This window comes from Chlorocebus sabaeus, chromosome 18, assembly GCF_047675955.1.
Source record: "Chlorocebus sabaeus isolate Y175 chromosome 18, mChlSab1.0.hap1, whole genome shotgun sequence".
Classification (NCBI taxonomy): Eukaryota; Metazoa; Chordata; class Mammalia; order Primates; family Cercopithecidae; genus Chlorocebus; species Chlorocebus sabaeus.
The window spans coordinates 25540093-25567464 of record NC_132921.1 but is presented as its reverse complement, the minus strand read 5'-3'; the positions used below and the strand labels follow the sequence as shown (position 1 = coordinate 25567464).

Sequence of the window (27372 nt, the reverse complement as noted above, 5' to 3'; positions counted from 1 at the left end):
ATGTTGCAGTGAGGTGAGATTGCGCCACTGCAATCCAGCCTGGGCAACAGAGCGAGACTCCATCTAAAAAAATTAAAAACATCAAAACACAGAGGGCAAACAGAAATTGGGTCCATAGCTGGTGCTAAAATTCAAAATTGCTCCAGCAAGGATAGTGAAAGAAGAAAAGATAAAAATAACAGGAAGAGCAGCTATGACCCACTTAATGGTCAGACTCAGGACTTTCCTGGGAAGTAATGAGAAACAGCTTAAGACACCTTGCAGAGGCAAGCTAGCTGTGAAAATGCACGAAATATAAAAATACTGTAAGCTCTTAAAGGTGAGTATTTAAAATGGTTCTCTTTGTATCCCATGACCTAGAACCTTGGAACCATTGGGAAAAAAAGATGGCTTGAGACACGGGGAACAGATGTTGTTATTTTTCTATCAAAAATATCAAGCTCAGAAAACTTTCCCATGTACCCCTTGAAGATATTACCATAAAGTTCACTGTGGAAAAAAAACACCAAAAACTTGAAATTGGCCTCAAAGTAGAAGAAAAATATTTCTAGAAGCACTCTTGAAAACACAAGGCCTTGAGGCTTCACTTATTTCCATTAATACGCTAAAACAGTGACTAAAGGAAATTGCAGAAAATCTCTATTAGGATTGTCCAATAAGTATGAAGCCTAGTCATCCATTTAAGACCTTTAAATGTAAAAATAAATCTAAGTAAGCTGCCACTTGATCCTCTTTTGAGCTTTGTTGTTTATCTTTCTGTTAAAGCACTTTTCTTTTCTTTTCTTTTCTTTTTTTTTGAGACAAAGTCTCACTCTGTCGCCTAGCGGCACAATCTCGGCTCACTGCAACCTCTGCCTCCTGGGTATAAGTGATTCTCCTGCCTCAGTCTCCTGAGTAGCTGGGATTACAGGCTCCTACCACCACGCCCAGCTAATTTTTGTATTTTTAGTGGAGACAAAATTTCACTATGTTGGCCAGACTGGTCTCGAACTCCTGACCTCAAGTGATCTGCCTGCCTCAGCCTCCCAAAGTGCTGGGATTACAGGCGTGAACCACTACACCCAGCCCAGTCTTAATAAAGAGGTACACAAGCAAAACTGGAGGAAGAAAACATAAGGAAGGGTCAAGTCTAAAAAAAGGAGGCAAATGTCCGTATCCGGGATTCCTGCTCTGCTTTCTGATGTCTCAACATAATTTTTGACCATGTTTTCCTCTACAATGCAACTGAATAAAGATATAAAGCAAATGTGGAAATTAAAGCAGAACTGAAAAGCTTTGGCTTCTAAGAAAATGTAGAAGACATGCTTTTCCCCATTCTTTCCACTAAGTACAACTAAAAGCCCTGAATATTGTATATGAAAAAAAAACACAAGAAGACTCTGAACAGTGGAGAGAAGAAGGCAGACTGGCTCCAGAACCTGGGATCCAAGAAATGACACAATGGTGAATCCTCTGGGGTTTCTTTTTATCTCACACATCCCAGACTTGGAGCTGGAAAAAACCAGCAGCCTGGAATGCCAATGGGGGCAAGCAAAAAAAAAAAAAAAGCCCCAACAAAAGGAGAAGAGAATCTCTGCCCTATCCTTTTGAGGGAGGGAATTGAGGATTCTCTCTCAATTCATCACTGAAGGAGGGGGAAGAGACAACTATTTCTGGTTCACTTCCTGTTAGATTCCTTAGCATTCAAGAAGAGAAGTCAATCCTATCTTTAACTGCAGAAATGTGAAAAGAAATTACTTTGCCTCTAATTAGCAACATGGGATGATCACAGAAGAAGCACCTGACAGGAAGCCCACCCTCAATTTCTGTACTCCCCAACGTCTCCCAAAGGGTTGGTGAAAAGAAAGTGAGTTCATGGAGAATTGTCTCTCCCTCCATTCCTCACGATACTCAAGAATCTATCTTTGGGTCAACTTATACCACAGAGGGTGGCATTATTGGATTTTCTCACAGTGCCCTCTGATCCTGTTATAGTGGCTTTTATTGGATTGTGTTGGCATCATGCTATTCTGTTTAGATGATGTTTTGAGGTAAGCCTTTTTGTTTATTACAAGGGGTAAGTTGAAAACATTATTCAGGGTTCTTTTTATGATAATACTCTGGCCTTATAGCTAGATTAGAAATAACTGAATGATTGCAAACACCTGATTGGTTTTAATCATGTGGAATTGTGACTCACAAAACTAATCATCATTTCCTGTTTGGGTTGACTGCTGTAAAATTTAAAACTGAGTCAGTGGTCTCCTGTGAGCAAGTTTGTAGCATCCATGGGCCTAATTTTGTAAACAAACTTTATGGTATACCTATTATTTTATCTCCTTGTCCTCATCATCTAATTTTTTTCTAATTTAAGCAATCATATTATATTTTGCATTGTTTTTATAAATAACCTTAGATTTTCTTAAAAGCTTCACAAAGAGCATGAATAGCCTGAGCATGGCCATATTTACACAGCCCAAGAATATAACACATTTCAGTCTTTATAAAGTACATTTATTACCAGGGATTCATATAGTAAGATGTTTATGAGAATGAAAATTCCAGAAGAAACCAAAAGAGCTAGGTGCTGAGACAAAGAAAGTAAAAGTAGCAATGAAAGCCATGTTGCAGGCTCCAAGAGGCTACTTCTGGGTACACTATAGATTTCAGAGGCATTGGAAATATGAATAGCCCTACATAGAAATCCCACAGGATAGAGAAGATAGTGACATTAGTGGCATCCTAGAGCTTCTTGGAAGCTATAAAAGAATCTTACTACCATCTGTGGGGACTCATTTTGCCTTCTATTTAGGATCCAGTGTTTCTCTGGACTTCCATGAGTGTGAACATCACTGACTATGGGCCCCCCGTGGAATAGAGAATAACTAGGGACCACAACCACAAGAACAGAAGAGGTCAGATTCCCATTCCCAGGCCAGACTAAGGTAAAGAATCAACTTGGATGTAGGTGTAGCCCTGTTTGCATTTCAACAAAATTCATGAATGTGTCTTACTATTTTCCATAAAATTCTTTTATTATTATTTTCATTGGTGGTACCAAAGGCGTGCCTTGAGAGAACACTCCCACCCCAAACTACCACAGATAAATGTACAATTTAGGTAGCAACCATATGCTTTGACATGCAACCTCAACTTCAAGGTCTTTTCTCCTCTAAGGAGTTTCCATTCCTAAGCGGCATCTATGTAAATATGGAAGGGCCAACACTGTTTATTTTTACAGTCCCTATTAGTCTGTTCTCATGCTGCTATGAAAACATACCCAAGACTTGGTAATTTATAAAGGAAAGAGGTTTAGTTGATTCACAGTTCTGCGGGGCAGGGGAGGCCTCAGGAAACTTACAGCCATGTTGGAAGGAGAAGTAAACATGTCCTTCTTCCCATGGCGGGCCAAAACCATGCAGCAAGAAGTGCCAAGCAAAAAGAGGAAAAGCTCCTTATAAAGCCATCAGAACTTGTGAGAACTCACGAGAACAGCAGCAATGGGCTAACCACCCCCATGATTCAATTACCTCCCACCAGGTTTCTCCCATGACACATAGGGATTATGGGAACTACAATTCAAGATTCTCATCTTTTTGGGTAGGGACACAGCCAAACCGTATCAATCCCAAATATGTTTCCCCAAAAGATAACTCTTAAAAAGGCCTGCATATTTGTTTGTGACGTGGCAGGGCAGAGGGAAAAGTCGGAAAATGGTCTTTTGCTAATTGTTACTCAGAGGAATGAATAACCCAGTTTGAGAGATCTTCAGAGGTTTCCAGAAATAAAAGAAAGATGGTCAAAATCTTTTACAGTAAAATGAGCACATGCTTTGCTATGTATGAGAATGTAGGAGCGAAAACTCCCAGCTCTATAACTTCTGAGAGATTGAGCAATCTTGCACAACTCAATTAGAATTTCAGCTCTTTCCTGGAAAGGTGAATGCAAGGATTAAAATAAAGAAGGTACCTGAGGTTATTCTGAAAACTGCAAAGCATTTTACCTATGTCAATTACCAGTAATGGTAATAGAAATATGGAGTCAACCTTATTTTTAAGAAGACAAATCTTTTTAACTTCTCTGTCTTCTTTTTATGACCCTATCTATCTAATCTTAACCTAACAGAAACCCTCTTTTTTGTGGTAGCTTAATCAAGTCTCTATTACTTCAACCAAAAGAGTCTGATTCCTACTGATTTCATTTTCTTGTCATTTCACAAACTGAATGCCTCTACATAAAGCTCAGACAAAGTAATAAGTAATCACAAATATGTGTGATACCCACAATCTATAAAAATTGCATAAGCCTGGATGTTGAAAAACCTTTCTAGAAACACCAAACATCCACTTTCCCCAAGAAATTTCTAAAACTTCCTTAGGAGCTTTTAAAGAATTCTTTATAATAACTGTTTATATAGAATAGAAGTGAAAGAATAGATCAGGTTGGATTTTAAAAGAGCTACATTGTTGGCTCAAAGACGGACAATAGCCCTATCACCAATTTTTTAAAAACATTTTTTAAAGGAAAAAAAAAATCGAACTTGGACGGCCTGAACTGTTAATGGAAGACATGTACAAATCAGTAGTTCTGCTACAAGGAAAAGCTCTGCCTATTTAAGAAAAATATTAACTGAAGATTTACTTAGATTGAAGTTATGAATATCCATATGCAATTCCAAGAACTAAGGATACTTTCTGCAGTATTTCCTTCAATCTCTATAGAAATGTGCAGTGTTATAAAACTATCTTAGAAGTCCCCTGTTTTGGGCTACATGTTTGTCACAGGGGAGAAGCTAGGAAAATTAATAACTTATTGGAATCTTGTATGTTTCAAATGTGTGTGTGTGTGTAATTGCCAGGATCAGCCCATTTCTGGGCTTTGGCATATGTGGTCCGAAATGCAGGAATACAAGCCAGGCAGAAGGTACAACAGATGAGGACAGGTGGGAAAAAAGATAAAAAAGGAAAGGAAGCAGCACGGAGCCTGTAGGGGGGAAATCGAAAGACTGAGAAAGAGGGATGTCTGAGTACATATCATTGAATAAATGACATATCATTGAATTCTGTCCATAACAGTGCCTAATATCCTAGCGAACAACAGTTCTAGGATGACAAACTAAGATCTTGAAACTGATTTGACTTTGAACAATGAAATTATATCAGAACATACAATGATTGTGTTGGACTAGAATTTTTAAAAAATAAAGAAAAATCTCAGAAAATGTCTTATTATATGATTTATTACATGATAATACAGATACATTTTCTAATAGCAGCTGAGTAGCACAGCGATTATGGCGATATCCACAAACCCACCCCCAGCATACTAAGGACTGTGACTGCTTGTAAACTGTGAGTATTTATAAGTCCAAAGAACTATGGATATTGTCCCTAGTATTTCCTTCACCCTACAGAATTAAGGAGTATCAGGAAACTATCTTAGAATTCCGCTTGTGGGCTGGCCAGTGCAATGTTAGCTGTAAAAGAAACTCATTAACTAAGACAGAAGCATCAGAGAATAAAGACCTCTCAAGCGTCCTCCTTAGCATAAACGGTAAACCAGGAGGTGCCAGGCTTACTCACTCATTCACTCTTCAGAAAGACTAACCTTCCCGTGGGGTTCCCTGCACCCCCAATGGACTCTGCCCCCTGCTCCCAACTGCTCTGTGATTCCTCTGAGTTTGAGGAAGGGGAGGCACATAACTACATGACTGTTAATCCCAGGCATTCAACCTTCCTCCTGCACTGTCAGTCATCCTATTTCTTTGGGGGACAGAAGACCTTCTGTTCCCTGGCTGGCATACCAGTGGACAGGAAAGAAATCAGGAACTGCTTTTACTTAACAGGTAGCTTTGCAAACCTTTTTCCACATGTAGCACGGGATTTGAGTTGCAGTAGCTTGTTTTCCAAAGACAGTTTTCTTTCTAGTAGTGTTCTCTTTTCCTAGGAGAAAATGAGATACAAATGTTGCTGAACTACATGTGTATGTTTGGTATGGCCTTCCTCTTGTCATACTAGAACTATGGCTTGAGCTAAAGAGTTAATTTCCCATATGCTGTTACTCTTATCTTCAAGGAAACCTAGCTGAGTATTCTCCTGTGTGCTTTACACATAGTTCAACTATAGGCCAAAAATAATTGTCTTCACTCTCTCACCTGCCTGGAGGATTTCTTTTGCTCATCTTCCAAGGCATTGCCCATAGCCTGTTCAGTTCAACCTCTCCCACTCACCTCTCCCCATCCTACCACACATAAACAGCCAGCTCATCCCTTGCTAGACCCTGGCTCTCCCACCCTTACATCTGCTTCCCCTGCATTAGACTGAGTTGTTGGTATCCAAGGACACTAGATACCTCTAGGTACTACGTGTCATCTGTCAGAAGGTAGTAAAACAATAAACATATTTTTGATGAAGGATCAAGGCCACAAAGGATACAAATGCTTTCCAATTAGGACACAGGAGAAACTCAGATTGCAACTTTATGATGTTGGGAAAGAATATCTTTTAAAAAGATGCTTTAATTTGATTATTAAGCCAAAGCCTTTCCATTCAAAAGGAAAACAGACAAGACCATGAAAAACGAAGCTGAGATGACTGTGTTCATTTTATATTTGATGGCACTCAGCTGAAAAAAGGAATTTGGTGCTTTGGCCTGATGGTTTAGGTTGCCAAGTTGGAAAGAATCAAGGGAGATTGAAAAGAGGCAGGAATTGGTATTGGCAACTTGGATGGAATTGACTGGAAGACGTGTGCTGAAACTATCTATAATGCTGTTTAAAATTACTTCCTGCTGCAGCATCTGAGTAAGTAGTACAAAGCAAGGCAGTGCTGTCTAGCAGAAACATCACAAAGATTGTACATAGGGACTTAACCTGGTTTCTAAATTTTGGCCAAGGTTTTCAACTCTCGGGCCTTACCAATGTTAAGAAAAATTAACCCAAACTTGGAAATAAAAACAATATACAGCATGCAGTTTTAATGTCATATTGGGTCATCGTTTAATTATCTGACCCAAGATTTATTTAATTCTCTCAGAGAATTTTCCTCTGTTCGCTTTTATTATTTATTGATTAGAGCCCTGGGTCTGTGAAGTTGCATGTAAATTTGTAGATTTCTGTCTGGTAGAAGACATAATCCCAAAGGTTATGGTTTAATTGCCTTAAAGAATATTAACTGTTTTTTTAAATTTAATCTAGTAATCCTATACTATTTTCAATTTTTCTCCAAAATGCCTATAAATGACTAGTTTCTGAAAATATTTTATTTAAACCAGCTTTCTCATCTTACTGTTTCCCTCATTAATTAATGAGTTACAACATTTGACATGTATTAATTCTACATTCATTTGACTCATATTTGCATCTTCTGAGCATTCCTAAAATGGGGATAATATTACCTATATTGAAATGTTGGGATGATAGAGATAATATATGTAAAAGAGATACAGGCTTCCTGGCACATATTTGGACCTCAATATATAATAATTGGAAGTCACTGGTTACTTCATATCTTATGTGTTCTGTATGCTTTTTCAAATTTTTCTTATAGTATTCTTGCCACATAAAAATAGCCCTGGAGTTGCCCTAGCTGTGTTCAAATTATTTCTGAGGGATCACAGATCTCTTTCTTTCTTTCTTTTCTTTTCTTTCTTTTCTTTCTTTCTTTCTTTTTCTTTCTTTCTTTCTCTTTCTTTCTTTCTTTCCTTCTTTCTTTCTTTCTTTCTGTCTCTCTCTCTCTCCCCCCCTCCCTCCCCCTCCCTCCCTCTCTCTCTCTCTCTTTCTCTCTCTCTCTCTTTTTTTTTTTTTCAGAGTTTTGCTCTTGTTGCCCAGGCTGGAGTGCAGTGGTGCGATCCTGGCTCACTGCAACCTCTGCCTCCCAGGTTCAAGCGATTCTCCTGCCTCAGCCTCCCGAGTAGCTGGAATTAAAGACATGCGCTACCACGTCTGGCTAATTTTGTATTTTTAGTAGAGACGGGGTTTCTCCATGTTGGTCAGTCTAGTCTCAAACTCCCGACCTCAGGTGATCCACCCGCCTTGGCCTGCCAAAGTGCTGGGATTACAGGCACGAGCCACTGCGCCCGGCCCACAGATACATCTTACAAGCGTATGATGAGACTTGGATTGTCAAAAAACACACCACAGATAATGTATTTTGAATTTGTAGGGTGAGGGAAAATGGTGCCTAACAAATGTTTAATAGTCTTACTCTTGATTAATGGATTTTCATAAACAGGGGTCAAGGGAACCAGACAACCAGACAAGTAAATGCTCTCCCTTGGCCAGGCTCTGCCATCTAGCTTGGGTTCTTTTTGCCTCCTCTTTGACAACACAGAAAATCTCACCATACCAGATAGCACTTTTCAGGCAATGTCTTCAGGAAAGAGAAAGGGAGTTCATAGCACCACACAGTGGGCAACCCACTATTCCCAGAGCCATACCTCCAGACAGCTCCAGGTTTCCCTCACCAGGCTGATCGGAGAAGGCACCAGTTTCAATCATGGCCAAATGCTAACATCTAAATGTTTTGGAACCAACTCTATCATTTTTGTCCAGCATGAGAGAAGACGGGGGCATAACAGAAAGGGTTGTGATGTAGAAAGTGGAGGACTGTGGAACAGTTTCAGGTTCATGCTGTCCTCATTTATAAAATGATCATGAGGAACTAGGTGGTCTCAAAAGCGCCTTTGAGCTCTAAAATTGCAATGGAGCTAAATCAATGACACTAGAAAATAAATATGATGTAACAGAATTGCACTGCTAGCAAATGGAACATATGCCATATTAAAATGCTCTTACTGGGCATTTTTGCTAGCTTATCACTGTGCTTGTGGAATTCATTCTCACTGCATTCCCGATTAAAGTGGGACAGATGGTGAAGGTTTTAAGTAATGTATTCATTACCAGACCTCATACCACTAATGGCTATTTACTGGAGCAGTGGATTGTTCAAGTGAGTAGCAAGTAGATTTTTCTCCAGGGGGCACCCACGACCAGGGCAATATTTATCAACCTTTGTGAGGATGTTCATTTTTAATTTTTACTTTCTTTCTGAATTTGTATCTTTTTCCTATTAATACAAAAGGCCCAGTACACCCTCCCCTTATTCTGGCCCACACTCCCTCCCTGAGACACCCTACCTCACAGCCTGTCTCCTCAGTCTCTCTTTAAACCAAGATGTTGCCCAACTTTGTTCCTTATAGTTTTATTTATTTGCTTTTTTCACAAATATAAAATATTTTAAAACCAATTTGCTTTTTTTTGTTTTGTTTTGTTTTTGAGACAGAGTCCTGCTCTATTACCCAGGCTGAAGTGTAGTGGCGTCATCTCGGCTCACTGCAACCTCCACTTCCCAGGCTCAAGTGATTCTCATACTTCAGCCTCCAGAGTAGCTAGGACTGCAAGCACGTGCTACCATGCCGGGCTAATTTTTGTGTTTTCTTAGGAGAGACTGGGGTTCACCATGTTGGCCAGGCTGGTCTCGAACTCCTGGCCTTAAGTGATCCTCCCGCCTCAGCCTCCCTAAATGCTGGAATTATAGGCGTGAGCCACCGCACCTGGCCTAAACCCTCTTTTACTTTAAATAAAACTGCGCATTGCCCCTCCACATCCTCCCCACTTACCTCCACCCTCCAGAGATTCCAGTAGGCTGCACTTTAGAAAGTCACTGAATTATTCTGGAAGGTTGCTGCATGGCCTTACTAAGTCATGCACATCCTGTCTACTTCCTTTGTCCAAGATCTCCTGGAGACAGCCCACTATTAAGAGTTATTATCAGGGCAGGAGCTAGGCCATCACTTCCCAAGAATGTCCTGCCAGGATCTGAGTCACTGAACCTTATTCTAGGGCATACTCCTCTGCCTTTGACTGTGTTTTCAGCCTCCCTAAAGGACTCATAGAGGAATTAAGAAAGGGAGATTTGGGAAGTTCCTTGAGCCTCACACAATCCAGATATACTACATTGTCATATCCACAAAAAGAGACTGGTTCATTCACAAATATACATTCAGCCCCTAGTTCTGTTACATATGGTGGTGTTCAAATATTTGTTTAGTAAACAGTCAAGTAAATATACCCCAGAACTCTGAGATGAACTAACATCTAGTATAAATTTCCTAGGATCACTAGGAAATAGAAATTATCTTCTACTGTTCTTTTTTATTTTCTGAGATGGAGTCTCGCTATGTCACCAGGCTGGAGTGCAGTGGCACAATCTCGGTTCACTGCAACCTCCCTCCTCCTGGGTTCAAGTGATTCTCCTGCCTCAGCCTCCCAAGTAGCTGGGACTACAGGCACCTGCCACCACGCCCAGCTAATTTTTGTATTTTTAGTAGAGACAGGGTTTCACCATGTTGGCCAGGATCGTCTCGATCTCTTGACCTCATGATCCACCCACCTTGGCCTCCCAAAGTGCTGGGATTATAGGCATAAGCCACCGTGCCCAGCCTGTTCTTTTGTTAATTTGGGGGCACTAAACCTGACCCAATATTACTGGGTTTGAGATGGTGTGAGCTCTAGACTAAAATTTCAAGCTGGTTAATCAATCTGTTTGGTTAAGCAATTCTATTCGTTTCCCAGAATTGTCTTTCTTTCCTTAATGCAAACATTCTTTGTGCTATCTTAGTTTTATCAAGCTGTTTATTATAGGATCAAGTATTCTGCCTCTACCAGGTACACATCCAAATATTACAGTTTTTCCAAAACAGCATAATTACAAACTGTCATGCCTGGATAAACTAATTGCTTAAGGATATTCTAGCCCAGTGATTCTGCTAAAGTATAACACTCAGTGACCTACCACATAATACACATGCAGCTGAATACTGTTATCTTAGAGCCACTTGATAATGGGCATATTTAATTTTTGTGATTTCCTCATAGGTCCTTCACCAAGACTACGAATTCAACCAAATCACAATGTCATAAAACTTTAAATTCTTGGGAAATATTTTTAAACAAATCAAAGTTCCTTTGATAAGAAACCAGAATATTGAAATGTGATGTTTTTGAAATGACATTTATGAAATGGCATAAACCCAGGCAGACTCATAAAACAAATTAAAGCTAAAAAGAACAGAGCAAATACAATAAATATAAAAAATGTATTGGGCAATATTTACTAGTATCCAAAGCCTATATTTTTCTCTATCCCCAATTCAGTTTCAGAGATGCCAGTTTTTCTCTTTGTTTTGCTATTAAAAAATAATATTCCTTGATTTGTCCAAATTCTAAATTCTAAGGCATACATACATAAATTTACGTGTTCACCTTTTGTGTATATTTGGAATGCTAGCTAGTTAAATGAGCATGGCATGAAATATTTTCAAATTTTTATTCTATTATTACTCTTCTCTAAATGTGCCTTCTTAAAGTTCCAATTTCTATAGAATGGCTTTTCTTAATGTAAACTGTATCTCTCCTAGTGCAGCCATAGGTTTTTATAAACACCAAGTAGACTTGGGTGGTCAAAAATGAATACTGCACTGACTCTAATACATAAAAATGTTGTGATTACAGGGACCTGCTTTATTAATACTCCTAGTAGATGGACTTTGTGCTCTGTTCCATTAGTTGCATTCACAACCTCACCTGGTTCCCCTTTCTCAGTCATGTATTTCCTAGAAAGTGACAAATGATGATATGACTACAGTATTTGCAGAAAGGTAAATCAATCACTACAGTATAGATCATATGAAATGTTTAAGGGAAAATTAATATTAAATACTTCCTAAGGGCAAATACTGTAAAGAATACTTTCACTTAACATTATCTTATTTAATTTAATATCCTATTTATTTTGGTATTATTTTATTTCATTCTCATCCTAACCCTGTCAGTAAGAAAATCCTCTAATTCTCCAGGGCCGTACCTTTTCCATTCTCTGTACAAGGTTCTCCAATTCTGTAATTTGACTGTGTTTTTCTTCAAGTTTTTCAGCAACTTGATTCAGATTTTCAACATGTTGTTTCAATTTCTGTTCTTTTTCAAGCTTGTTAACCTATGGTCAGAGAAACAGTTGTGTTGTGAAAACTCTGTTTTTATTAAACCTATACACATATTACCTCTTTCTACAATTTTCTAATTAGCCAAAAAAATTCAGAATTCATACTTGCTTAGAATTGCTCTTTTTGATTTCAGTGTTTCCTTCAAAATAACCCAGATAGACTACAACAACATTAAATCAAGAATTAATATTATAATAAACATAAATATCCTTCCTAGAATGCTTCCATTTGTTACCATAAAGCATACTTTCTGAATTGATACAAGAGAGAAAGATGCTAATTTAACAAAAGCAACATTTTTGACTTTTTCTCAACAATTATTATCCAGAACAACAACAACAAAAAAAGTACAGATTCAATTAAAACACGTTTTATTTTTAATCAGAAAGTGTCATAAAATCAGATTAACTCTCCTCAGCGTGTCACCGTGCTACTTCACAGGCATAGAGCAGGGGTTGTGCTGAGGGATCATAGGAGAGAAGTCTCCATCTAGCAGGTAATAAGCTACAGTGGGACTGTGTCGACTAACTTGTTACTCTTCCGCATGTGTATTTAACAAAGCTTGACATTTCACAGGGAAAAATAAGTGTCTGGCTTCCTTTGTAAATACCAAGTGGGCCTTTCAGTCAGTTCACTCCAGGCTAGTGCCAAACCCACATTACAGGGATGCATGCTTCTTGTCCCCACAAGCCCCCCCATAGCATAGCACCCTCATCAGCTTCCCGCTTATGTTCGTCATCTGCACCCCGCATGCATGTGAGTATGCAACCATCACTACCACAGCTTGATGCATGAAAGGGTGTCACCTAGGCAGTGAATTTCCTACTGTACTCCCCTGGGGACCTTCCTACAGCCTGAGCTGACAGACACCTGGGTGCCCCAAACTATTATGAGTGAACTTACTTATTAGCTGTTTTATATTTTTAATTTTGGCAAACACACACATACAGGCATACACACACTTTTTTGACTTCTCCAGTTCTAGAATATATTTTTCAGACAGATTTTATTGGCCCTAGTGTATATACTTCAGATTTAAAAACAAATGAACAAAAAAGAACATGTATAAGTATATGTACATTTTTATTTTTAAAATTTATATAGTTACATATTAAAATATAAAAATATATAACTTATATATTATATATTATTTATTATACTTTATATATAATATAATTTATATATTATATATAACTATATATTTTAAAAATATATATCTTTATATATTTTTTAAAAACATATAGATACATATTTTGTTTTCTATTTTCTATAACCCAAAGTATGTATCCTAAGTCCAAAACAATTTTGAAACCATGTGTCTAGCCCAACTCTTTCATTCTAGAGACAAGGACACCCAAATCCAGACAGGAAGAATGGCTCAGTCTGGGTCATCTAGCGAGTCAATGGCAGAACCCGAAGAGAAGTTACCAGTCAGGCTCCGCAGGGCCAGCCCAGATTTCCAGGCAGGGTGGCACTCCCTCCCTCCCACCTGTGCTCATGGGGGCTCTGGGCAACATCTGCAACACAGCAGCTCAGCAACATCTCAGGGTGTCGGGCTAAGCAGGGGCGAGGGAAATGGGCAGAAAAGACTAGCACACCGCTCCTTTCCCAAGTCTTTTGCCAAGTCACTTGGCCATTACTTGTTTCATTTCTAACTCTTCCAGAAAGATGAACTTGAACAGCTCAGGGTGGGGGCTAGTTCTCCCATAGACAAGCTGCGTGTTTGGTACCTGGAGTAAGTGTTTACTGTCCTCATGCTTCTTTCTCACTTCTTCAGATTGTGTTTGGTAGTTTTCAAATAATCTCCGGGCCACGTTTCTCAGAGCTGCTGCTCCTGCTTCTCTGGAGGCTTCCAGCTAGAAAAAAGGTCACTATGCATGTTCTGACATTTACAACAAAAAACTTTAAAGGCAGAACAGTTTGATGGGCAATTAAGAACACCAAGGGTATAACTATACCTTTTACAGCCTCATAGACAATGGATAGAAGAGAAGACACTGTTATTTGGTAAGAGGAAAATGTGAAAGGAGAAACTCCCTATTTAGAGGGGCTGTTGAAAGGGCAGATTTGCCATAGGCAAACCAAACCAGAGCTCTGTGCACAGTAATGCCCTGCAGTGATAGTCCTCACTGTTCAGATAACTCTATGCTGCTCTGTCAGCATATACAATTATTTGCAAGCCTTTTATCATTAATGTCCATAACAGTGTTAAAAAGTGTATCTTCCTGAAATAGAAGTGGGACAAGGTTAAAGTATTGAGGACAATAATGCTAAAATGTCATGAATCTTTCCGGGATTTAACCTGAGGAAACAATCAAGAATGACTACAAAGATTTCCCTATCAAGATATTCATTGCAAGACTGCATATAAAATAAACCTTAAATAAGAAAATCAAAAGCATTCAGCCATAGACAAATTTAAAAAATATTGTGGCATTGACTATGAAGGCTATAATTAATATTTATTAAATATGAACACACTTTAAAAAATGTATTGTGGATTGTGGTAAGAACACTTAACATGAGATCTACTAAGTGTGTACAGTACAGTATTGTTAACTATAGGCATAATGTTATGCAGTAGATGTCTAGTCATCTTGCGTGACTGAAATTGTATAACTGTTGAATTTTTGTGAGATATTTTCAATAACAAAAGAAGCCTCAGAAATAAAACAGTGAGATATGATTTGTGAAATATAAAAATGCTTCTCTATGTAAGGGAACACACAGATGGACCTATGGATGTGTGTACACATCTCTCTGCTTTTACAGAGCCACCAATGCTAACAACCCATCCTATTGGCTCAAAGGCTCAAAACACAGAATTTGAAACTTCTAACAGTCGTACCTTGATTTTCAATACTTCATTCTCTTTGTGCATTTCTAAGAGCTGTAGGTCTTTTCCTTTTATCTTTTTCATGAGCAAATCCAAACTGCAACAAGAAGGATCCATCTCAGAATCAGAGCCCTGTTGAAGGTTTCCGCAGTGCTGAAACAGACAAATGAAAATCATAGACCTAACTATCTTTTCCTCTACAAGCTTTGACAACAGTAATGATCATTTAGTATTACATATAGCAAAGAGGCTTCAGGTCAGCATAAATAAACATCTTTTGAATCTCAAATATCAATGAGAAATTCTGGAAGCACCTGACTTCTATATTTGCTCAAATTTGAACAGATTCTTATATTGAAACAGGTAGAATGACATTTTAACTTTTATATTTTCTATAGTTTCAAATATACTGATAAGTGCTTTTTAGGAGATAAATAATGTCCACAAGGCCAGACATTTTTAAAAAATCTAAGTTGTCGACATAATTACATTTTTGTTACATTGCATTAGAGACTAACAGTCAGACCTAACAGTTACAATACATAATGGTCAATGTTTGGTGACGCTTCACTGTAATTACCTCATATTAAATTTCCAATCAGAGATATCAGAACTGAATGGCACTGCCATTATAACTTGATGTAAGCTCTAGCTTACTGAAAATACACTTGGAACATAAATATCATCTGGAATTGTGGACACACGGAGGTGAAAAAGAAATAATAAACCATCTAACTTAACCTGTCCATTTTACAGATGCAGAAACTGAGGACCAGGGCCCAAGTTTCTGCAGCAAAGCAGCGGGAGAGCTCCTGGCACAGCCTCTTGAATAGTTATTGTGTGCTCTTTCTGTTCTTTCAATTTATTTCAAAACAGAGAAACTATTCACAATTACACACACCCTACAATTATAATAACAACTTCTATTTGTTAAACACCTGTTATGTGCCCGCTCATCTTTTACATGTTTTACATACAGTCCTTTGTCTGAATACTGAAAACACTGGAAGGCACTAGGCCCTTTACACAGGTGAGGAATTTGAAGATGAAAGTTTAACGAACACACCTAGGGTTATACCTAAAGTAACTGCCAGACCAGAATTAGAATCCCAGTTTGTTTAACAACAAAATATATAATATTTTCACTATAATATAATAACTATGACTGTAGAAATAAACAACAAAAAGAACATAGTGTATGTGGATAACATCCTCCCTCACCATAACTCTGCCACAATTTGGTTTCTTATAGTCCAGACCCTAGTGCATATTTCTACTCTCCATATACAAGGTAGGAATTATTTTCTTTTATAATTTGTTAAAGAATATTTGACAGAAAAAACTCTTGTAGAAGGTAGATTATCAGCAGTGGCAGATGGCTACAAAGATCATTGATCAGTGCTTTTCAAACTTCAATATGCCTATGAATTACTGGGTGATAGATCTGGTTAAAAAATGCAGATTCTGAATCAGGTCTGGGGTAGAGCCTAGATGCTCCGTTTCTAACATGCTCCTGGTGATGCTGCGCTGCTCGGACTGCAGGCCACACTTGAGAGTAGCAAGGCCCCAGATCACTATGGTGAAATCTCTACAGGGCCAGAGGGCTGATGTTTTGATGCACGGTGGGTCTGCTGACCTTCTATGGACTGAGGTGGCTGAGCCAGACACAGAGCAACACAATGTTGTCAACATTACTAGGAAGCTCCTCCTATCTATGGTGGGCATTTGGTCCTCAATTTCCTTGGCCCATGGACAGCATTTGACAGAGGTGTCCCGCCCTGCTTCTGAAACCCTCTTCTTATTTGCCTTCAGTGACTCCTGCTACAGTGGCCTTGACAGGAGTAGCTTCAAACCACAAAAGGTGAGCAGATCAACCACACATCAAATCACCAGCCCTCTGGCCCTGTAAAGACTTCGCCATGATAATCTAGAGAGTACTCTCAAGTGTGGCCTACAGTCCCAGCAGCTCAGCATCAACAGGAGCTTGTTAGAAATGCAGCATCTAGGCTCTACTCTAGAACCTTGAAATCTCCTATTCCTTCTAATCCACCAGCCTGATCTCAGCTTCCTGGGATGGTTCTTCTTCCTAACATCTCAACATTGGGAATGGGCATCTCAAGACTCAGTCCTTAGATCTTCTCTCATTTCTCTCCACACTCACTCTCTTGGTAAACTTCTCCAGTTTCAGAACTTTAAATACAATCCTTAAATGCCCAAAATCTCTACCCTGTATCCTGGACCTTCTAGTTAGGTCTTCTACCTGCAGCTCCAGAATCAGATGTTCAGCTGCCTATTAGAAGCCTCTACTTGGAGGTCTAACAGGCAGCTCAACATAGCCCAAACTGAATTTTTTAATCTTCCCTATCATTCCTAAACATAACCTTGTTTTCTAGTTTAGAAGTACTTTAAATAATAATGGAAGCTAGTTATGTTAGTGTGGGAGGCTGAGGGTGATGAAAATGACTACATTTATGCATCATACCCCACGTTATGGTGGACTCTGTGGCCATGCTTATAGTGGACAACACTGATGAAGTACACTTGGCTCAGATGTGGTTTAGCTTGGTGTAATCCAGGCAAAGCTAAGTGCAGATTGCTCGACCTGAGGTATATAAAGCTGATGTTGGGGAAGGGAATGCATTCAAGCTTATCAACTATTTATCTGACAAAGTCTTCACTCAATTCAGGCCTAAAAGCTTCAACTGTGTATGTCTATTCGTGTGGCCCACGTGAGACTAAAAGCTCTGCCTGTCATTGAGAAATGTTGCTGTCATGAATCGTGGCTAGACCAACATGTTCTCATTTATTTTCGATAAGTAAGCCTTGTTTAACATATTCAAGTGAGGCCTAGCCATTCCAATTTGATCTCATAACATTTGTGGTTAAACATTTCACACATATGGCCATTAACATCTTTAGATATGCACGAAATATTTCAACACTCATCCTTTGAAGCTTCAATGAACTTAGTAATTGCCCAAAAAGTTACTTTAAAAAGTCTAAATGGCTTTATGCTAATCTTCTGCAGGAAATTATTACCTTTGTATCTAGTTTGTTATTTGTACTGTCATGTTTTATTTCATCTTTAAATATTTGGGTTCTGATCTTTTCCAGAGTAGTTCGAATCTAGAAAAGGAAAAAAAAATTAATTCGTTTCAAAGGCATTTAATGCCAAAAGTTTTTTTCTCAATACCAGTTACAGGGTACCTGATTATCTAGAAAGTAATACATATATATATTGATATCAGATTTAAATAACTGCCACCATCAACCTAACTTGCATTTAGGCTAATATTGCTTGGATTGCTGAAAGTAAGCATTTGGTCTTTACAACTCTTTCTCAGACAAATCTAAAACACATCACTTAAGTAAATATTATCCCCAAAACAGTTATTATTTAGTAATTAGTACTTAATATTATTTAGTTTTGTTTTGTCTTTTTAGTAATTTAGTACTAATTTACTGTTTAGTAATTACTATAAAACAATTACTACTTAGTAATCACTATAAAATAATTACTATCTACTAATTACTACAAAATAATTACTACCTAGTAATTACTACAAAATAATTACTATTGAGTAATTACTGCAGAATAATTACTGAGAGATCATATGCATTTATGCATGAAATATAAGCCCCATGTCTTGATGACCTATGGAGTTGCAAGACACTCAAAGATGATGGAATTAATTGATCTGAGCAAGTTATAAACTATGCCAGAATTTGTCCATTATTTAATTAAATAATCCAAAAAGGTAAAATGTGAAATTTCTCTTTTTATTCAGTATCCTCTTAGATTGTAAGACTGAGAGTAGGAGCGAGGTTTATACTCTAGCACATTTTTAAATTTTTTATTATTATAATTTTTTTTTTGAGACAGAGTCTTACTGTGTCACCCAGGCTGAAGTGCAATGGCGCAATCTCCACTCACTGTAACCTCTGCCACCTGGGTTCAAGTGATTCTCCTGCATCAGCCCCCCAAGTAGTTGGGATTACAGGCGCCCACCACCACGCCTGGCTAATTTTTTTATATTTTTAGTAGAGACAGGGTTTTGCCATATTGGTCAGGCTGGTCTCAAACTCCTGACCTCAGGTGATCCACCTGCCTCAGCCTCCCAAAGTGCTGGGATTACAGGCATGAGCCACTGTACCTGGCCTACTCTGGCACATTTTAAGTGCTTAATACATGTCTGTTGTAAGAAACAGTTAAGAATATATATTTCTTGTCAGCCATTATCATTTTGGATTCTCATAAGACTTCACACGTTTAATGAAGTGACATGCCAACCCGCAGTCACTGGCAATAGTTACCCTGAACTGTAAAAAGGAACAAGGTAATGAGAGGCACCAACTCAGGAGGAAATGTAAACATCTACTTGGGAACACGATCAACACTCATGAAACCACTGGAAAACATTATAAAACAGTAGGAAATCCAGTGGTGAATAGTGAGGGACAAATTAAGTGCTGATAGGTGTTCTGAACCCTCCTGGCCCATTATTCAATTTTACTGAGTGAGGAAAATTATTTTACTCCAAGGGTAGGAACAGTTTCATATCCTCAAGAGAAATGACTAAACATGGGTTTAAATTTCAGCTAGGAAGAATGTCCTTTGCCAAATTAGAGTTGTTCCTTTACATATGTTCTATGGAGAGGGAAACAAAGTCCTCCAGCCCATATTGGAATTTCTCTTTAAAAATCATATCATACTAATGATTTCTGCTACCCACATACCTTTTTCACATACTCGGTTTCTTCAATAATGTGAGCGGACGTAGACTCATACAAGGCAGAATTATCTTCCATCTTATCCCTTGGCGGAATTTCTGTGGTCACTGTCACTGTTGTCATTGTGAATTCTGGCTTTAAGAAAACATAAATCAGCTAAGCAAAACAGACTGTTTTGATTGTATGATTATATGGTTCATAAACTGAAATAAGTTGTTTTATCACTATGGTGAAATATAGCAGAAAAGCTATAAATCATTGGTATCTATATATAGTCATAAATCCAGGAATTAATTTCATGTAAAGCCATATCATCTGAAGGAATCTTTAATTAAAAATTTAACATTTAAATAATCTAAGAAGGTAAATCTGAAATTTCTCTTTTTATTCAGTATCATCTCAGACTATAAAAATCTAAAATATCAGACTGTAAAAAGGAATGAGGTTTATAGTCTAGCACATTGTAAGCACATAATAAATGTAGAATTAACATGATACAATTATAACAACATTATGTTTGTGTGTGTGTGTGTGTGTGTGTGTATCTTCATACATAGTCCGTGAAGGTGATTTACTATTAGGAGAACTAATAGTAAGAATCTGGAAAAACCCCATGCCAACAAGAAGAGGATAGATTAAATAAACTATCAACTGCTAAAGAGTCATCACTAGGATGTATTATTATCTCATGAAAAAGCATAGAGCAGAACAGAATATATATTATCATATTTTCTACAAGAAGGGTAGGAAATAGGAATGGAAGGAAGAAATCTGTGTCTTAAGGTTTTAATACTAAACCACATATATATTTTATCTAACTATGAAATAAAAATGACAGAAAAAGTAATCGTCCAAAATAAAGGTGAAATGAAATAAATTAAACAAATAAATATATCTGTATATCAAGTTCTATAACCACAAGAATTATTCAAGTGATTAAAAATGACATACCAGGAACTATCGATCCCTGCTGTGCTATATTCTAAGAACAAAAAGAACAGCAAAACAATCCTGAACAAATATTCACTCACAATATTGTTAGTGGAAATATTGGTATTGCTATTTTGAACTGCGAACTGTGTTTGTGTGTGTTTATGTACACAGGTTCGCACTGTAGAATAAAGCCAAAAGGTAATTGTGTTAACATCATGAAGAATCAAGCTATTTAGCATAAAAGAAAAAATAAAATACAGAACAAAAATGTTAGGTGAAGCTGGGCATGGTGGCTCACATCTGTAATCCCAGCATTTTGGGAGGCCAAGGTGGACCGATCGCTTGAGGTCAGGAGTCTGAGACTAGCCTGGCCAACATGGTGAAACCTCGTCTCTACTAAAAATACAAAAATTAGCTGGGCACGGTACACGTGTGTAATCCCAGCTACTTGGGAGGCTGAGGCACGAGAATCACTTGAACCCAGGAGGTAGAAAATAATGATTTCTTTTCCTTAAAATAATATATATTCTACCTTTATTCACCGATAAACCTAGAAATAGTAGTGGTTAGCATCCCTCATGGCCAGACTGTAGTCTTTGAATATCATATCCTACTAAAAAGAAACTAGGACTTCTTGGCTGATCCAGGTCTGGGGTAAGAAATATGTAAAGTGAGCCTATAATTATTATTTACTATAATAAATAGTAAATAACCAATAAGTAAACTATAATAAAAAACCCTGTGAGGTAGGATTATTAATCCTATGTTACTGATAAGAAGCCAAGACTCCACTCCCATAGCCTGAGATATCTGGTCATATCAGCAAGCAAAATAGTGATCAAATACTACTTGAATAAGACACAAAACCCATCCTGAAGAAGAATGTCTGTGATGGATTGAAACTTATCAAAAATGTTAAATCCCTGAATTTATGATGACTGAAGAAAAACCCACAACATCACAATGCTCACTGTCCACCTTTAGAAGCACATAAAGCAAAAGCTCAATGAACATAAACCAAAAGTATACTAAAACCTGGCAAACAAAGAAACAAGCATTTATTATATGAACTGTATTTCATAGTAACCAAGTAGTTGATGAGGGAAAGTTTATTTATTGAATTCCAGCTAATAAATTCAAAAGGATTGATAAAATTAGAAAACCTATATTTTGCAACCTGTTATGAAGTAAAAAAGCCTAAGCATCATCACTTAAAGCTAAAAACATTAGTGAATATTTAATGAGGAAACTTTAACCTGAGAGACCCCATTAATCAATCTTAACATACATTAAGGATCTTAAGAGATACAGGACCAAATGCAACATATGAATCTTGTTTGGATTTTGATTCAAAAAAATCAACTATGTAAAGACATTTTTTAGACTAACTGGATAATATATGATGTTAAAGAACTGTTGTAATTTTGCTAGCTGTGATAATTATGACATTCTTTAAAAGGATTGTATCTTTTAGTGATACCTACTGACATATTTGCAGGTGACATTGTGTTACATTTGGAACTGCTTTAAAACCCAAAGAGTGAGGTAAAAGGAGATGGGGATAAAGATTAAGGAAGTTTAGCAAAATATAGATAACTACTGAAACTGGGTGACAAGTCTGTAGGGTTCATTGTATTCCTCCAAGTATTTTGGTTTTGCTTGAAATTTCTATAATAAATAGTAAATAACTAACAAGTAAACGATAATAAAAAGCCCTGTGAGGTAGGATTATTAATCCTCTGTTACTGATAAGAAGCCAAGACTCCACTCCCACAGTGACATTAACTTACCCAAGATGAAGTAAAATTAAGAGCTAAAACTCCAACCTTGGTCTTTTAGAAGTTCAGAGATGTTTCCATCATATTAAGACTGGCTTCCCTGGAGAGAAACAATAACAACAACAAAATATTTAAAATCTAACAATGACCTAGGCTGGAAAAAAAACAAAGAATTTGCATATTTGAGAGCATCACTTTGAAACAAGATCGCTTCTGGAGACACTACAAAGTCCTTTAATCTTCAATGAAATTGACAGAATATGCCAAGAATTTCCCATTTTATTATAAATCCTCTTAGCAAGGCTTCTATTAAATATTTGTTTCAGCAGAAGTTGATTTGGCAGCAGCAACTCTGCAAGTGTGCTTTTGCAAACTATGAGTGGAAGTACGTCTCTTACTGGGTCCTCTGAAGTCTCTTCCGGGATTAAGATATTGGTGCAAAACAACATTTAAATGCTTGAAGTAAGAGAAACACCCATAGGGTCAATACGCAGTACGCTTGGAAGCCAGAGAGAGGATGGTCAGGCCAGGGTAGGGGTCAGCAAACCCCAGCCTGGGAGCTCAATCTGGTTTCCCTCCTGTTTGTACAGCCCCAGAGCTAAGAATGGTTCTTACATTTTTGAATGGTCAAACAAAAAATCAAAAGAAGAATAACATTTCATGGTACATGAAAATTATATGAATTTCAAATTTAGTATTCATAAAAATGGTTGAAAAAAATCAAAGGATAACATTTCATGACACACAAAAATTATATGAAGTTCAAATGTAGTGCCCATAAATGAAGTTTTACTCTAATGCAACATGGCCATTTGTGTACATATCTTTTATGTAGCTCTGGCACCACAAACAGCAGAGTTCAGTAGTTGTGACAGAGAAACTATGTGGCAGGCAACGCCTACAGTATTTCCTATCTGGCCCTTTACAGGAAACGTTTGCTGACCTCTGGGTTAGGGCTTGGCAAGGAGTGGGGCAGGACCAGTGGAAAATAGAGGCAAGCAAAGCAATCGATCCGGCCTGAGTTGGTTTTTTCCTCCAGTACAGTACCCTTGATCTACAGTCCCCTTTGACTGATTTACTTTCATTTTCCTTTTCAGTATGTTATGCAGTGTGTACATTAACAGATGATAAGAGGCATTTTATCACAGGAATGAATCACTCTTTAGAATGAATCTGTCTGCATTCTCAGGCTCTTTCATAATTTGAAAATTGCATTAGGCCTTACGTCTTTTACCTTACGTCTAAAATATACTCTCGTATGTACCTTTTATTCTTAAAATCAAGGAATTTTGTTTCTTGATCACTGATATTTCTGAAAACTTCCCACCTTTTCCCTTCACTGGTTGGGCCATGTTAAACAAGTTACATAAAATCTTAGTTTTCACTTAAATAGCTGTCAGATAGGGGTGATAACACCTAGAGATATGAAAATGAGGTTTTTGTGTGTGTTTTTTTTTTAATGCCTGCTAACAGAAGGCACTCAATGGACAGTCACTGGCAATATTGTTACCCTGTTATTTTATATTATCAATAGCCACAGAAGACAAGCAGGGCAGGTAGTTCACATCTATCTGGTTGCAAAGCTTTATAACTGTATCCATATGAAATTAAATTCCTTATCTGTCTTTGGTTCAGAAAACTTTTGTACCCAGAGTCCTTGGTTTGTAGAAAGAAACCCAAGGGGAACATAAGCCGGCAAAGTCCAAATTGCCATATGGCATTACTATCCTGGGGAAAATCCATGTTAGCATTTTATTTCAGCCAGAAGTAGATTAAGGGGATAAAAATTTCAAAATAAATCACAATCAGTTAATTAAAGTAAGGAAATACTTTTCTTTGTCTTATGCTAGAATGGATTGAAGACAGCTTACAGGTGGCATCACGCCAAGAGGAGGTATTTCCTAGACAAGGGCCTTTCAAACAGGGCTCCCAGGGAGGAGGTGGAGGGCTGCTGAATAGACAGAGCTCTGCCACCTCAACTTCAACCACAGCAGCTCTGCTTTGTTCTGTCACACACACTGAATTCTCCCATGAGGCTTTCTGTGAAGAAAGAGGGTTCCACAGCCGAAACAGTTTAGAGGCAGCCTGCCTAGTCTCATGGCTCCATTCTGCCACTCTGTACCTGTGTGACCTCTGTCAAGTCCCTTAACTGCTCTGTGCCTCAGTTTCCTTAACAGTAAAATGAAAATAATATTAATTCTTAACAACAATAATCAATGTGGGGTTGTTCATGAGTTAATATTTGTCAAGCACTTACAGCAGCACATATAATATATAATAAATTATTTGTACATATTTGTCAAACAAGTACATAAAATATGAAACCATTATCCACAATTAAGGCTGACAAGCAATCTGAGTGGTTTCCTTTCTTCCAGGAAAGAAGCAGGTTATATTTTAAACAATCTGCAGACTGAATTGGGCTATGAAGGAAAAATTGCTTTGGAGGACTTTAAGACTAGCAAATCCGTGGTGCAAATTCCTTATTGCTAATGCACTGATTATTTGTCAGTTTCCTCAAACAATGATGCTACCATCTAATGAAGAGTTTACAATCCACAAAGCAATGTACACATATTATTGTGAATTGTAATCCATATGATAAACCACCACACCACCAGGCACCCAGGAGAATCTACCTGAACCTTGTGCTCTGGTTAATGACATGAGAACAGCAGAAGTTTTATACAATAAACACAAACAAGTGCCTGTGATGGGTTGAACTGTGTCCTCCCTCCAAATTCATGTTAAAGTCCTAATCCCCAGTTCCTCAGAATGGGACCTTATTTAGAAGTAAGGTTTTGCAGGTGTAATTAGTTAAGTAAACATGAGGTCAGGTACTGGAGTAGGGGCGATCCCTACTCCAAAATGCCTGATATCCTTATGAAAAGGAGCAATGTGGTGAGAGACGAGAACACCGAATGCCCTGTGAAAATGAAGGCAGAGATGTAGCAATGCTTCTATATGCCAAGGAACATCAACCATTACTAGCAAACCACTAGCAGGGGAGAGGCACGAAACAGATCTCGCTCACATCCCTGCAGACACCTTGATCTTGAACTTCCAGGCTCTAGAACTGAGAGATGATCCATTTCCCTGTTCAAGCCACTCCGTGTGTGGTACTTTGTTAGAGCAACCCTAGAAAAAGATTACAGACACTGTTCATATTGTAGAGACTGTAACAAGGGTGTTTCCTTTCTTTACTTGGCCCTTGATTCATTTATTGAGAAAGTAAATATTTACAGAAAGCCACTGTGTTAGGAACTGTGGTTACAGGGCTGAGCCAAAGACCATAGTTTCATAGGATTTTCAGTACAGAGGGAGAGACAGACGTTAAACAAACAGGTAAATATAGAGGGAGTCTAAGGGAGGCTGTGATGAGTGACATGAAGAAAGGTCCATCAGGGGACTGAGGGTAAAAGGAGGTGCTGTTCTAGATGAGCAGTGAGGGAAGCTGATCTGAGGAGTTGGTATTTGAGCAAAGGATGAAGAAATCAAGTGCAAGCCATGTGGCTCTCTAGGATCTAGGAGAAGAGAGTTCCAGGCAAATGGGAAAGCAAGAGCAGAGGCTGGCAGGTACCTAGAGCAGTGTTCTGATTTTTGTTGTTGTTGTTGTTGTTTTCTGTTTTTTGTTTTTTTTGAAACAGGGTCTCACTCTTGTCCAGGTTTGAGTGGAGTGGCGTGATCTCTGCTTACTTCAACCTCTGCTTTCTGGATTCCAGTGATTCTCGTGCCTCAGCTTCCCAAGTAGCTGGGATTACAGAGGTGAACCACTACACCCAGCTAATTTTTTTGTATTTTTAGTAGAGATGGGGTTTCGCCATGTTGGCCAGACTGGTCTTGAATTACTGGCCTCAAGTGATCCACCCACCTTGGCCTCCCAAAGTGTTGGGATTACAGGCATGAGTCATGGCACCCGGTCGCTAGAGTAGTGTTCTAAGGAAACCACGGCACACAGCAAAGTCTACCATTTTCTTTTCTTTTAATGTTGCAAGACCTTTTTCTTTTTGACCTAAACTTTTTGAGACTTCCAGTTTGCCTAAGGAGTTGTCTCCTTGACCACATTAAAACAGGCTTAGCCGTTGCTATTACAGATCCCCCAGGATTGAGGCAAAGACAAGAGTGAAGCTGCCAGGTACTGCAAGGTGTAAACAACTGACCCCAGGTCAGCCCAGAGAAGGGGCAACAAAATCTGATTGACCACACAGAGGTGTTCTCCACTCACATCTGGGGCCTGCTGATTGAAAAGCACCAAGCTGGATGTCTGGCAGGTTTTGGCTAGCTAGTGCTTGAATCTCCTTCCCAGATATGCTGAGGCACCGTCTGTATGAGTCTTGCAGGAAAGGTCTCTTGTTCATGCTCACTCCCTGGAGCTGGGGCATAGGGACAACACCTAGAATCAGCCAAATGAGAGCTCCCGCTGGAAGTGCAACTCAGGGAATGGCCATCTGGCTGGTTGGAGCTGGAGGCAGTGGAAATCCAGTCATTGTTCAGGAAAGGGAAGGGGTCTGTGACACAGAGTGGTGCTTCAAGTGACAGCAAATTCAGTGGCAGTATCCAGTGGTCAGTGGCTAGTGGCTATGTCAGGAGGACCCTAACTCCTCATCCCACAACCTGATTTCACTGTGTCCTAGTATATGAGATCCTCTCATTTTCCAAACCTAGTTTTTCAACATTCCCATCAATTCCAGTAGCTGCTCTATATCCTCTCAGTAAATTCTTCTTCTACTAAGTCAGCCAGAATCAATTACTCCGGATTGCAGTCAAGAGCCCTGCTTGATTTCAGTACAGTTTCTGAGTTTTCAGGTTTTCGTTTCCTGGTTCTAAGGGATTATTTGTTCATTTTTGATTACTATTTTATAGAGCTTGAATATTAGAAACTGAAAAAGTAAGTTACTACAAAAGTGCCACAAGGATAATTCGGTTATATGAGGGAAAACAGCGAACATATCTCCAAACCTTTGATGAGACTAACTGTGCCCTGAATACTAAATAGCACACCTGTTCTGCAGCTACTTTACACAGCACAATGGTGACATCCAGTGTCAGCTGGCTAAATCTCAGGTGACTGTGCAGTTTACCTGAAAATGACACACAGTATACGAAAGACATGCA

At 38.4% G+C, this 27372-nt stretch overlaps 1 protein-coding gene across 2 annotated transcripts in view; it reads right to left on the bottom strand.

Annotated features, from left to right (window-relative positions):
* CCDC68 (coiled-coil domain containing 68) overlaps window positions 1-27372 on the bottom strand; it is a 57347-nt gene that overhangs the window by 21429 nt on the left and 8546 nt on the right. The window contains exons 2-8 of one of the 2 annotated variants that reach the window (XM_008014023.3): window positions 22270-22357; window positions 19553-19681; window positions 17855-17941; window positions 14828-14968; window positions 13710-13835; window positions 11844-11972; window positions 5839-5921 (exon numbers count right to left, since the gene is read on the bottom strand). In XM_008014023.3, the coding sequence (XP_008012214.3) occupies window positions 5839-5921; window positions 11844-11972; window positions 13710-13835; window positions 14828-14968; window positions 17855-17941; window positions 19553-19669 (683 nt within the window). In that variant the 5' untranslated portion in view covers window positions 19670-19681; window positions 22270-22357. The remainder of the gene's footprint in view (window positions 1-5838; window positions 5922-11843; window positions 11973-13709; window positions 13836-14827; window positions 14969-17854; window positions 17942-19552; window positions 19682-22269; window positions 22358-27372) is intronic. The other variant, XM_008014024.3, reaches the window with a different exon arrangement.